At 36.4% G+C, this 14,194-nt stretch overlaps 2 protein-coding genes across 3 annotated transcripts in view; both read left to right on the forward strand.

Moving 5' to 3' along the window:
* wwc1 (WW and C2 domain containing 1) overlaps positions 1 to 9,705 on the forward strand; it is a 41,469-nt gene extending 31,764 nt beyond the window's left edge. The window contains exons 15-22 of one of the 2 annotated variants that reach the window (XM_055046755.1): positions 38 to 178; positions 316 to 353; positions 1,336 to 1,525; positions 1,602 to 1,772; positions 1,855 to 1,947; positions 3,564 to 3,797; positions 3,870 to 3,988; positions 6,118 to 9,705. In XM_055046755.1, coding sequence (XP_054902730.1) covers positions 38 to 178; positions 316 to 353; positions 1,336 to 1,525; positions 1,602 to 1,772; positions 1,855 to 1,947; positions 3,564 to 3,797; positions 3,870 to 3,988; positions 6,118 to 6,184 — 1,053 coding nt within the window. In that variant the 3' untranslated portion in view covers positions 6,185 to 9,705. The remainder of the gene's footprint in view (positions 1 to 37; positions 179 to 315; positions 354 to 1,335; positions 1,526 to 1,601; positions 1,773 to 1,854; positions 1,948 to 3,563; positions 3,798 to 3,869; positions 3,989 to 6,117) is intronic. The other variant, XM_055046756.1, reaches the window with a different exon arrangement.
* Positions 9,706 to 12,996: 3,291 nt separating this feature from the next.
* grk6 (G protein-coupled receptor kinase 6) overlaps positions 12,997 to 14,194 on the forward strand; it is a 66,446-nt gene continuing 65,248 nt past the window's right edge. The window contains exon 1 of the mRNA XM_055046757.1: positions 12,997 to 13,416. Within this exon, the coding sequence (XP_054902732.1) occupies positions 13,365 to 13,416 (52 nt within the window). The 5' untranslated portion in view covers positions 12,997 to 13,364. The remainder of the gene's footprint in view (positions 13,417 to 14,194) is intronic.

Consider the following 14,194-nt stretch of genomic DNA (forward strand, 5'->3'; position numbering starts at 1 on the left):
ACCAGGAAATCTCCTGATTGTTTTTCCTCTCCTTCAGGCCGGTGCCAAGATTGACTTGGCTGATGTCAGCTGTTCAGAGGAGCGATGCACCAAATGGTACAACCTGCTGAGTCGCCTCCACTTGTCTGAGATTAACAACAAGAACAAGGAAACAAGAGCACAGGGCAGCTCTGGCAGGGTAACTACAGAGGAACTGACACCTAGGGCAGATTCTTAGAATTAACAGCTTGTCCAACCAGATTTATTAGCAATAGCTCACTATAATTGTTTTTTCTGCCCACTGTATTGGTTATTTATTAGATTTTTTTGTTTCAGACATACAAAGGAGTCCAGCCTCCTGGGACTAATAAATGGTATGTTTTCCAACTTTTCGTTACATGTGTCTTGCGCCGCTCTGTTTGTGTTGAACCACACAGAATGATGTAATAGAAACTCAAAGTATGGCAAAGTTATAGGTAACCTTCTGTCCAAAAGTTTTCTGTTACTTGATTCATTGTGTATTTCTGTTGAGGTTATTAACAGACTGCAGAACTACACACTAGTGACAAACCATAAATCAACATTATTTCTTTAATTGAGACTATTTTAATAATTGAACCTATGAAACAGTTAGACTTTAAAAGTGAAAAGTCTTTATTTGTGTTCTTTGTTTGAAAAGACAAACATAAGCTCCTTTTGTCACTGGTTTGGTCTTACTGTTTTATAGAGCATGCTTTTAAATGATGAAACAAGAATCTTATTTTGAAAGCTCTACTTAGAAAATATAAACTAGTCCCTTCTGGAACAGTGTTTGATGCCCATTTTTTATTTTAAATCTGTTCTAGTAGTAATCCAACATATGTAAACCCAGATCTCTTAAGCTTTCAAAAGAGTATTAGGGCCACTGGAAAAGAAAAAAAAAACTTTAATCTCAGAAATTAAACTTTTTTTTTTGTTGAAAATTTTGACTTGAATCTCAGGATTATGTTTTTCTCAAAATTTTGACCTTAATCCCAGAATTCAGATTTTTCTTTCAACCTTTAATCTCCAAACTCAGTCTTTAATCTCAGAATTTTTACTTCAATCACAGAATTAAAATGTTTTTCTTAAAATGCTGACATGGATTTTGACTTGAATCTCAGAATTCAAACTTTAATCCCAGATTAAATGTCTTTAATCTGAAAATCGCTGATTCTTTTAAAGTTTTCAAACATAAACAACTCCCAACTTTCATGTCAGTTTTCAAATTTCCATTTCTGTAGATGTGACAATGCAAAAATACTTTTCTGGTCTAATTTTTGCCAAGCAATCCTAGATGGACAAGGACGGAATAAAAATGTGTCTGTTGATCATCAGGCAAGGCGATCCTCTTGAGATAGACATGTCTGATGAAGAGGAAGAAGAAAATGATGAGGAGAGTGTGGAAACTCAGGATGAAGAGGAAGAGTTTTACCCTGACAACATTCAATGGGTTGGAGAAAAAGAGGAGAATGAAGGAGAGCAGAAGATGGCCAAATCCACTCTGACGGCACCCATCACTGAGAAGGTAGCTGCTTTTATTTCTACCTTTTGAGCAAGAAGACAAGTTGGTAGATGAGTCCTGGTCTTATCTGATCTTCTAGGTCAACAAAGAGACAAGCATTGACAATTTGTCAGCATGTCCTCAGTGGTCGGTGGTTCGACCCAAGGAGCACTGTCCTGACTTCCACCAGCAGAACCTCTTTATGAGGGGCAACACCATCATCCGATCGAAGACTTTCTCCCCTGGACCTCAGAGCCAATATATTTGCAGGGTAACTGACAGCCTTCACCATCAGCTGAAAGAAAAAAGCTTTGCTACAATTGTGTTTTTAAGCTAATGGTTTCATTCTGCAGATTAATCGCAGCGACAGCGACAGCTCCACACTGTCCAAGAAGTCTTCATTTGTTAGAAATGCCTCAGAAAGACGCAGTGTGCGCATGAAAAGGGTAGGGAATCTTTTTCATTCATGCAGTTATCTCTGTTTAAACTGTGGTTTACTAAGCATATTGTAGTGCCAGTCCAGGAATTTTTGGGCTGTGTTTGGAGTTTTTCTGGATGATGATGACATTGACCACTCTGACAAAACATATAGAATAATTGAAACACATCTCAGATAAGCATTTATAAATACCTTAGAAACATAAATATGTGAATATTTAACTGCAGTTTAAATCCTTTAAAATGCACCTTATGTTTTACCCCTTAACTGACAGCATTCCATCCATGGGATGAATCCAGGTTTTGGGAGGGGGTGGTAGCATATCGCAAAGGGGAGGGGGTGTCTTACTGTACACTAACCACCTCTCCGTCAGTCCCTCCCCCGCTCTGACGGTGGCGGCAACCTGCTAAAAGGTTCTCGTATTCTCAAATCCTAAACTTGCAATATGCTATTTTATTTATAGAATTATAAGTAATTTCCACTGTCAATAATAATGATTCTATCTGAGGATTCCTCTGGTCATCATCTTTCATTAGAGCCTTTATTGATGACTGTGAAGCTCTGAGGAGTTACTGTCATTATAAGTTTGTATATCAAGTGTTTGGAGGCTCCAAATGGAGACTCCAAATGGCACACTTGGAGGCTCCAAATGGAGACTCCAAATGGCACACTTGGACAACACCTGTACATCCTCAAATATAAACATGTCCAAAATGACGTTTCTTTTTGTGCTATTTGATCGGTCTTAAAATCCATGAGCAAAATACTCTATTCTATAGATTTATTGTTTTTTTCCAGTCCACACATTCAACACACAATGTGCATTTACAAGAAATAAAAATGAAAATTTGGTTGAAACAAAATTTTACAATTTATTTTGTGTTACAAGTGTAACACAAAATAAAGTATTTTTGACTGAAAAAAAGTATTTTTAACTGAAAAAAGAGAACAGTTTGCTTGTCATCTTCATAAAGAGACCAAGATTTTGCATGTTCTTCGAATTGTTCAAGAACAGCAGCTGATTTAATTTAGGTATACCTTTTCAGCCGTTTTTGTTTTTTTGCTGATTTTGGTACCGCCAGTTAAGGGGTTAAGGAAGAAATAAATTATTCTATTTATTACTGACGTTGTCTCCTCTATATCTTTGGGGGCTTGTCATTTTTTTTTTTTTTAATTTACTTGCCATTGAAAATTTTAATTTCTGGCTTCAAGTCCTTGGCGCTGCAGTTTCCAAAATTCCACTTCAGAGCACCCTTCCCCCACGACTCCACCACTCAGCTCCTTCAGACTAAGCAGCAGCAATTAGCTAACACGTGATGAAACTGCTGATCAGCTGAGCTCTTTATATGAGCTACTTCTCAGTGCAATGCTGGTAAAAGCATTGTTAAAGGGTTGATAGAGGAGCCATGTTGTGATGACCTCCTGAAGAGGGAGTGCTGGCAAGAGCAGGAGTTTCTCAAAGAAACAGACTCACAATTTCAAGGTGTTAAATTAAAAGTCAAATTTCTTTTATGTCATATTTCATATGTAGCATTTATATGACAACAGAAGCTGTAAAATGTCACTATATGCCTGGAAAACCCATAATACTGCCCCTTTAAGAATTTCTGTCTGTCATCTCAGCAGCCTGCAGTGCAGGTGAAAGGTCTGGATGGTCTCCTCCGCACTGCCCTGGACCTGGAGCTGGACCTGCAAGTGTCCCGGACACGGCAGGCCCGGCTGACCCAGGAGCTGCGAGTTCTGCGGGAGCTGAAGATGCAGCTGGAGAAGGCAATGCAGCAGGGACAGAGGGACCTGCCTGCCTGGGTCCAAGAGGACGAACGCTTCTGTCTGCTCCTCAAACAGGCTGAAAAACAAGTTAGAAAACCCACCTGACAGGAGAACGATCCCACGAAGGGAACAGCCGTTTCAACATCTTTTCTGTTTCAGACTCGAGAGGAACAGCTGCAAGAGAAACGGGTAGAGAAGATGATGAAGGCAGCAGCCAAGGACGTCCACAAGATCAGAGGACAGAGTCGAAAGGAGCTCTGTGAGATCCAGACCTTTAGGTAGGAGATCAGGTCGCAGTTATTTCCTGTATTTTTTGTATGATAAGTCAGAGTTTTTTTATAGCTTGCTTGGTCCTGGGCAAGTGTGATGTAACGCTTTCTTTTGATGCGCAGATCTGACTGCAAGGTATAGTGTTAACCAGTTTGTAGATCAGAAGTAGGTACGACATGGAGTCATGATTGGGTGAATAATTAATACAATTGATGCCAAAAAAGGTTTGTTAATACTGCTATTTATTGCAGTGGCAATAATAATAATAGTAATAATAATAATAATAATAATAGTAATAATGATAATGATAATACCAAAACAACAAAAATAAATAAATAAAGTTCTCAAAAAACAGGAAACTAGAAAACAAACAAAACACTTGTCAGTGACACTTCAAAACCTAATAGAGTCCACAAGAGGTCCAAAAATGAAGGGAGAATAGTTTATTTTCCCTTTTTTTTTGATACTCCTTAGAGTCTGTTCAGTTCCTATATGGAAAGTGTAGTTCTGTTTCCTACCACCAGATGGTGGGTGGGTAGCTCGCCATCTTCCGTCATCCAGTGTATCCGTGAAGGGATCCGGAAGAAAAAAAAACCTGACCTAAAAGGCCAGCAAACACACATTAAGTTCATATATAAATTTTACATTTATATAAAACAAATACATACTTGCTATGTTTTGACAATTTTATTATAATAAGGAAAAAATCCTTTTAAAAAGTGCACTTCATAATTCAAGTTCAAAGTTTCTTAATTGACATAATTAGCAGTCATTGCAAACAACTAATATTGAATCAAAATCAATCAATTTAAAAATGTGATTGATCAAAGTAGCTACAACAAATCATGTTGGATACCAGACTTCATTGCTGCACCAGCATAGAAAACAACACCAACAAAGAAATCATGAAAAATAATCAAATCTAAAGTTAAAAGGGAAACCTTTAAGTATTAAAGGGGTAGTCTTTAATTCGGCTGAAACAGTGTGACTTGTCATTAAGTAAATAATTCATAAATAGACTAAATGATGTGGCCACTGATTGTCGAGTTGGTAGCTAATGCTAATTGGCGGAGCATAGCAAAAGTAACGGCCTACTGTAAATGACTGTTATTTACTCACCGTCGAGTAACGGATTGTCTGAGGAGGTGGATGCAATGGTAACTTGTTCAATTCAGGAAGGTGTTCCAGCTGTTAATGGGCGAATATTGCAATGGGAGGGAATGTTAGCGGCGCTATTATTGCAGATACAATACGTCAAGTCAGATCGTATTTAACAACTCACCAGAAATCTTCAAAGTTGAGTTTTAGATTAAATGAGTGATGAGTCGATTTATAACTTCAAGTTGTTTTATCAACAACGGACGCGACAACCAACAGTGAGCAGCAGCCAACCCGGAAACACACATGACAATGAACTTAAAGGGATGGGCTTAAAAGGGAAGATGATTGAGTCATGTTGGTCACATGGGTTACAGTGACTTATTTTTTTTTCTTCTTCATGATGCACGTTTTAACTTTTATGACTTGTATTCCGAAGTAACAGCCGGGAAAATTTAGTAATTTAATTAGGACATAGAGAAGTAATATGATAAATGCAATATTTATAGTACACACTTATTACTTAGCATGTATTTTATTAGGTTTTTCATTGAAATTCTTGATTTATTTAGATTTATTTCTTTGTTTTGATTGTATTTATTTGTTAATTTTACATTTTTATTCTGATTTTTATACATTTATTTAGATATTTCATTTTTTATTAAGGTTCTTTATTTCTTTTGTTTTTATTTATTTTGATTAGTTATTTATTTATTTTGCTCTTGTATGTATTTATTATTTTAACTCTTTTTATTAATTTAGGTTTTTATTTTATTCAGATTTTTTTACTCGATTGTTATAAAATTGTTATCTTTATTTAGATTTGTACTTTGTTTAGATTTTTTTTGTTTTTTAGCTTATATTCTTATGTATTTAAATTTACTATTATCAAGAAGTCTAAATTACAGAGAAGCTGTGGCTGGATGATCGTAAAAGTCAGACTTTATTTTGCCATCAACAGATTGTGAATGTAATCAAAAATCTAAAATATGTTACAGTCTGCTTTTGTAACATATTATATTTTCTGTTTATTTTCCAGAGAGAAGATTGCGTTTTTGACGCGAGCAAAGACCAGCATCCCGGACTTGCCGGCCGACAACGTGTAGAGAAGCATTTCAAAGTATCTTTCTCCTCTGAACCTGTTGGCCCCCGCACACCCTTGCAGGGTGAACTCTCGCTGGTGTTGTGAAGAGTTAAAAACACATTGGACACAAAAAAAAGGCCACTCAAAACAGTGAAGAAAAACATGAGTAGTGCAGCTTCTCATATGGATAGTTCTGTACATGTAAGATGGCTCTGGAGCTCCTCCATCTTTATTTGCTGTTTTGTTTCTGTTACTAACCACCTGGTTTTAGTTGTTTGAAGTCATTCCACAAAAAAAGTCTCAGACTTTTATACTAAACGCACACGAGTAATGAACATACGTAGCGCAAAATTAAATCAATAATGGTACTAGAGTTCAGTTTACACTGATGACAAATCGAAACAAATCTGAAAAATATTTCATTTTCACACTTTATTGTATATGCAAACACAAAAGCACAGTGTTTCTTTTTTGTCTTTATTATGTTTTTGCTGCAGACGTGAAGAAAACATCTCTGTGTATGATTTTGAAAGCCTTCTGCTTGGTGCGTCATGTTTATGCTAAGTGAAAGTTTTAATCCTTTTGCCCCCAAAACTACAACTCCCAAGGTGCATTTCAGCAAGAAACATTCTGGCACAAGATCTAAAGTTTCTCTTAAGTAGCATTACAACTTTTGTTTGGTCTTTGTGAGCTCCTGATAGTTTGTTCTAGAGTTGTTGCTAAGAGGGATCCGATTTTAGGTATCAGAAGAGGTTTTTCACATTAAATTCAGTTAAGGCCTGAATATTGTTTTTGTTTTTCTATGATAACTGTTATAAACATGCAATTTTTCCTAACATGTAAATGCTGCATTTTTCTTTGGGCACAAGAGAGGTGGTGATTCTATTGGCAAAAATTACTTAGGACATTATTTTAGGAATGTGACAATATTCATTCAAACTTTTGCAGTTAAAACAATCAGATAAAAATATTCAGTGAAAGCAGCAGGTTTATGTAATTTGGAAATCCCAGTGTTGTGGTTATTAAAGTAGACTTGATGAATCCTTGAACACCTGCAATTACCGCATTTGCCCACAGGTATCACCAAATTATGTGGATTAAAACTCTCATTTCTTCAGTAGAATCTGTCATTTTTACTTAAAGCAAGCAGCATTTTAGATGATTGTAGAACATTACACCCAACTGAGAGAGGAAAACTAGAGGTTATTCGGACGTTACAGACACAGTCTTGGAAAAATAAGCATTTTGTCAATTCAATTATCTAACCAGTTCAGCAAAATGTAGAAACAAGACTAACTCACTAACACTGAGGTAGTTTATTGGTTAGTCTGCACTTTATGAAGCTAGGAGAAAAAAAAAACACAAAAGGAACCTTGATCTGATGTTTTCAAGAAGCCTCTTCTTCATGCTGCATGATTATTGATTGTTGAAACATGCAGGAAGTGAAGATCAAAATATATTTTTGATTACTGTGAATTGTCTGTTTGTTCACAAAAGAAAAAAATCTTCCAGTCAGCCCATAGGGACATAAAGGCTTCTCTTTAGAGACTTCTTGTTTCTTTCTGACTATTTTGTTTTGGTCAAGTTTTATCAGTCTTAACTTTCGGCTTCATCCTGCCATGTTTCCCTACTATAACTGGAGTATTTATGTACATATCACTCTGATGTGTTTTATAACTGGAAGTAAAAATGTTTTGCACCAATATAATAAGCATATCAACTTTTTATTTTTCTGGCCCAACAGAGTTTTAAATTAACCATTAAACGCCTCTTTACTGCAGCTCTTTCAGCTTGTTTAGGTTTTACAGCCCACACCGTTAGGGTTTTTGATCTCGTCATTGGTTGCCTGTTTTACTGTTTACACAAAAATTAAAGAAAAATTAAATTAAGGATGTTTTTGTTGTTGTGGGGTTCTTTAGAGTAGTTATCTGCAGAAGGCAAAAACTTAACTGAAGTGTGTGAGGAAAGATTGTCATGCTTCAGTCATTTGAATGGATGGATTAATGGATGTCAGAATGACTGATTTAATTGTATTTTTATATTCGAAAGGGACATGCACATGAATTAACATTTGCAACAGGTAGAGATGCAAATATGCCAGATTTAGTAGAATTTTCCAAATTTTTGTCCATTGTCCCTGAGCAGGTAACATTTTACAAATTCAGTTGAAACATTAATTCATGTATAAATAAATGAAGAGTAAAATGATGCAATAGCATAAAGTAAATGGAATAAAATGGTTGGTGCTGAGTGCATTTTGCAATTTGATTGGATGGATGGTAAATTGATTAATTGCATGGATGAAAAATTGTGGATAGCTTGATGATAAACTGGATGGATGGTAAATTAGATGGATAGTTAAGTGAAAAATTAATTGATGAATGGGTGGGTAGTAAATTGGATGGATAGCAACTTTCTTGCAATACTGAGCAAAAAAAAATTGGGATGGGCCAAAATCAGAAACTGCAAATTAGGCTCTTTAAAAGATCAGTAATCGGCGATCGGCCAGAAAACTTCAATATGTGAACTCCTATAAATTTGGTAGATGGATGGATGATAAATTGGATGGTTGAATTGTAAATTGATTGATTGGATTGATGGGTAGCGAATTCAGTTAAAGTCCTATCCTAAATAGACATGATCTTGAGAGATTTTCTCTGTTTTCTAGAAACTCACTGCAGGTCCTGAGCCTATAACTGCTCTACATATCCTTCCTTTAATCAACCACAACTTTCTCTCCAGCTAAGGAGCAGCCTAACATCTACTAGAATCTTCTGCTAGTGAACCCAAATACTGTCTGCTGCCCTATAGTTAAAACTTCATGCCTTGCTGCTACAGTCATTCCAGATGGTTTCCTCTGACCCCAGCTTTTAGATGAACTGCATTGAAGAATTGAAAACATATTTAGATCCTGTAAATGTTTTCAGTTCATATCAGAACTTAAATATTTCCACTCTGTTATGATGAAATTCAGAAGTGTTAAATGTCTTCAGTCAGTCCTGTTCCTCCTCACAGGAAAATAAGACCTTATCCTTGTCTTCCTCACTGAAGTTCTTTTTTTTAATTTACTTTTTAACCACAAAAAGGTTTGTTTTCTGAATATGTTCAGTGTCGTAAATGAACCTATGAAACAAACAAACTTATAACTGAACCAGGATGAAGGAATGTTGGCTTTCCCAAGGAATCACAGTAAATATGTAGCTTTTGTATAATTGCAACTTTTTTCGGTCTCTCATTTGATTATGATTTTGTTTTCCAATAGTCCATATTATGACTGCTGATGATGTGTTTGCTGACGACTATGACAACCATATGGCGTGTATTTATTGCACTTTTGTGATTTAGGTGTGCTGTTTTCCCCTCCAGTTTTGTTCTTTTTATCAAAAGTCCAGGAAAAGCTGTGAATTTTATTCTCAGACACTGTAACTGTTCATAAAAATTGTAAATATTTCACCAGCACAAAAAACGAACATGGTAGACAAAACACAAACACTAAGTTTTGTAGTTTCACAACAAAAATAAAAAAATTATCTTATAATTGAAGTTGTGTTTTTAATTGACTGCATATCAAGAGCTGGTACAGACTTAAAAAGATGTTTTGTTTTTCAGTTTTGTTTCAAAATGACAAAGTAGAATACCAATGTCCCAATTGCATTCCATATGTAGAGAGAGAAGGAATTTATAGTTGTGAACATACAAATGTTTTGTACTGCATGGTTGCTGACATTGATTCTTCATATGGAAGAAAATGTTTATTTTAAAGGAGATATAAGAGAACATAAAGAAAATTTAAAAAATCTGTACATATAACTATAAAGTAGGTGAAAGAAGCAAATATTTGAGAAAACAAATCAATGTAATTAAAGAACCCTAAATGAAATAAAATATATATATATAGAATTTGAAAATGCAACTTAATAATTAACCCTCTCAGGCTCAAATTACTTGAAAAGACTGTTTAAGTTGTTGCAAATCTGCAACCCCTGCCTGGAGAGGGTTAAGTGAAATTTGACAGTAACAAAATATAGAATATGAAAAATATGAAACAAACGGAAAATTAATAAAGTTAAGATTGAAAATTAAAGGGAAAATGTATTATTAATGACATTCAATTAATACTGTGAAAATGTGTAAGCTGAGAAAGGTCTTTTTTGTATACAATATTTAGCACAATGATTACTTCATCTAGTCATTTGTTTATTTCTATGTACAGAATATCTATCTGTACTGCAACTGTCACCGCGAGGCCCCTGGCACCACCTGGTACCACCTGCTGAGTGTTCGCTCTGCTTTTCCTTAACTTCACTACCAGGCGGTTAAAGCCGCTGCTGACGGGATCTGGGCTGGAGGTGAGCGACTGTCAATAGAAGTTACTGCAGAACCTCAAGTGTTACAGGAAGATTTGGGCCAGAGCATTTAGAGTTCACACAATAAACATAAGAAAAAATACTGGAGCAATTAGAACCGTAGCATACAGCCAAACATGCCACAATTAAATGAAGCATCCGTGGACTGACAGGGACCACCAGGGGATTCCAGGTAAATTCCAGAGATGCGCATCGCAGCGGCTCTTCATGCAGGGCCGGCCCAAGGTAATATGGGGCTTTAGACAGATCCCCGCTCCCCAAAACCCTTCCGACTAAGAACCTAAGCATCACTAACATGTTGAATATAAATAAGATGAATCTGTGAGAGGGAGACCAGGTTTATTGGGCGAGTTTAAAATCAACTGATTATTTGTTGTTTGCTGTTATGTATTTGTTAACAAACCCAATTAAAACCCAAAGATTACATATTGTAGCCATGGTAACGCAACAATCAAACTATCAAGATGATTCCTTAAACTTTTACAAAGTAAACTTCTTAATTAAATCCTAATTGTACCTTTTTTCTCAGCTGAATGCATGAAATGTAATAATATTCTCATTCTCTGTGATAGAATGCTACAGGTTTAGATCCGTGGTCTGTGCTACAAATAAACCATTTCTAGGGGCCCCTGAATGGCCCCTACCTCCCATATGTCCAATATTAAATCGTACCAAATGTCTCATGTTAAATCCTCCCATATGTCCAATATTAAATCGTCCCATATGTCTCATGTTAAATCCTCCCATAACTCCCACGTCAAATCCTCCCAAATGTCTCATGTTAAATCCTCCCAAATGTCTCATGTTAAATTCTCCCAAATGTCTCATGATAAATTCTCCCATAAGTCCCATGTTAAATACTTCTGTGTCCCATGTGAAATTTTTCATGTTCTCAATACTTCTTCTCAATATTTCTACGCTGCTTTAAAGATTATAAAGCTGAAAGTTGAATATTTTGCTAAAAAATTCGTATTTGTGCATTTTTCGCTTCTCTCCCTGAGATAGAGTGTTTTTGGTCTCTGAAAGTCATTTTAGACTTTGTTCATTCTTCATACCACAAACTTTTATGCTGTTATATAGCTGAAGGTTAAATGAGTGCTGACAAATTCACATTTGTGCATTTTTCACTTCTCTGTGAGATAAAGCAATTTTGGTCGCTGACAATTATTTTTTATAAAACACACATTAGACTTTGCTCATTCTTCGAACCACAAAAACTACTACTTCCCAGCATTTCTATTCTGTTTCAAAGATCATAAAGCTGAAAGTTGAATATTTTGCTGACAAATTCACATTTGTGCATTTTTCCCTTCTCTCACTGAGATAGAGCATTTTTGGTCTCCGACAGTAAGTTTTTTAAAAATTTTTTATAAAAAACATTGTTCATGCTTCAAACCATAGAAAATACTACTTCTCAGCATTTCTATGCTGTTTCAAAGATTATAAAACTGAAAGTTGAATATTTTGTTGAAAAATACACATTTGTGCATTTTTCAGTTCTCTCACTGAGATAAAGTATTTTTGGTCTCTGAAAGTAATTTTTTTAAATAAAAATATAGGATTCAGATTTTGTTCATGATATATATATCCCCGTTCATGATATATATATATATATATATATATATATATATATATATATATATATATATATATATATATATATATATTAGTTTTTATAATGACTTTTTTTATGTCAAAATTTAATAGATGGAATAAATGATGACCCTAATGGTTAATTGTGTTTAATTTCCGGTGACAGGATTTGCCCCCCTTAAATAAACATCACATAAACACCACAGCAGTCCTGCTTTTTGTCCCATATTAAGTTCTCCTGGCTGTCTCCATGTTATATCCACCCATATCTCTCATATATAGTTTTCCTGAATGTCTCCATGTTAAATCCAGCCATATGTCCCATTTTAAATCCCCCCCTATCTCACAAATTAAGTTATCCTGGAAGTCCCCATGTCCCCTACGGAGCCCCCTAGGGGACATGGGGAATTGTTTTTTCTTTTGCGTTCCATCGCAAAAGTTTTGTGAGGGAACGCAAAAGGAAAAAAATTCCTCATGTCCTCTAGCGGGCTCCGTAAATAGAAGAGCAGCCCCAGAAAACGGGAGTGATTGTTTCATCAGAGTTATGGCAGAATTAACACGCAAAATCTAGATATTTGACTAGGATAACATAGAGAATCTTTAAGCACTTCTCGAATCTTATGAAGTATATTTTCGGTCAATATTTTTCCAACAAATATCACAAAAAATATGATCCTTAAAAATGCATAAGGTGATTAGCTAATACTGCCTCTTACTGTTAATTATTATTCATTTTTGTGTATTCTACCCACCTCTGGCCTAAAAGAGTGGCCGTGTTGAAATTCCGACTTTTTCACGAGAACGCTGTTACGTCGGAGGTTACGTCAAACCCCGAGTTCCCATTTCCCAGGTAACTGGAACGGAGCGTTAGACAACTTTTAAACTGGGTTTTTAAGATAATAATTTTGAGATCGAGAAGAAAAATTGGTCAGAGTAAGAGGTCTGTCATGACATCTATGTTTTAGTTTAGCGTTAAAAATAGAGAACAGAGTGACAGCTCTGTATTTTTGCTTCTCTCTGACATCAGCAGCAGGGCGGAGAGGAGGAGGAGAAACGGGAGGAGGAAAAGGAGGGGAGGGGCGCTTCACGGGGGTTGTGGGAAAGCAAAGACAGGTTTCTGGTTTTCCTCGTTGACTGAGCGGTGGGCGGAGGTGGCGGACGGTATACAGGAACTACAAGCTACCGGGAGGGGGGGGATCACCAGGAGCTGCTGCTGTTGCTGGAAGCCGGCTCAGCATCGACATGGAGCTGGAGAACATTGTCGCCAACACCGTGTTGCTCAAAGCACGGGAAGGTAAGGATGTTAGTGGCCGGGTTGACTGCAACTCTCTCCGGGTCTCGTTTGGAGACAGCCCCGTTCCTACATCCGGGTTGATGCCCCAGACTTGGGGGTTAGAGGAGGAATTGGTGCACTTCCTCATCGCCTTGCAACAAGGCTGCTTTAAATATGAGTAGGATATGACTTGTTTTTACTGCCAGATAAACTCTGATGGGGTTGTGCTTCAGGAAACTGTCAATAACCAAATACTAAAAACAAAGTAGTTGCAGTAATAATGCTGTGGATAAGTCCGGAAGACGCTGCAGCTGTGGAGTGAATCTGCAGCGGCGCATTTTTCCCCCCTCCCGTTGCAGCATCGTCTCTAGTTTGCGAAACAGGATGTTGAGGCATAAAATGTGGAGCTGCGCCTTTTCGCTTTGTGCGCACATTTGGTTTAAAGGCAAGGCGACCCTCTTTACAGGTAGTTTTGAAATCTATGTTAAAAGTTCAGTGATTCAATTCAAAAAGTTAAACTCGCATTTTAGATAGGTATTGGTGCATTTCTCTAACTTAGAAACAGAAAAATGATTTTAATCTAAAGAATTATATCAAGTATCTCAGAGTCTTTGTGGATGGTAGTACTGTGGGCAGAATGGACTTCCAGTAGCAGTCAGTCTTGCAACGAATGTGTAGAAGCTTCTGATAGAAGAGTGTTGCTGTATTACATTGTTATGACTGTAATGACATGCTAACATCTCTATTTCTGTGCAGCAGAGACATAATTTAATAGTACCGTGTCCTGAATGACACCTTC

The sequence above is a fragment of the Poeciliopsis prolifica genome, unplaced genomic scaffold, assembly GCF_027474105.1.
Source record: "Poeciliopsis prolifica strain line A6 unplaced genomic scaffold, Auburn_PproV2 SCAFFOLD024, whole genome shotgun sequence".
In the NCBI taxonomy this organism is placed as follows: domain Eukaryota; kingdom Metazoa; phylum Chordata; class Actinopteri; order Cyprinodontiformes; family Poeciliidae; genus Poeciliopsis; species Poeciliopsis prolifica.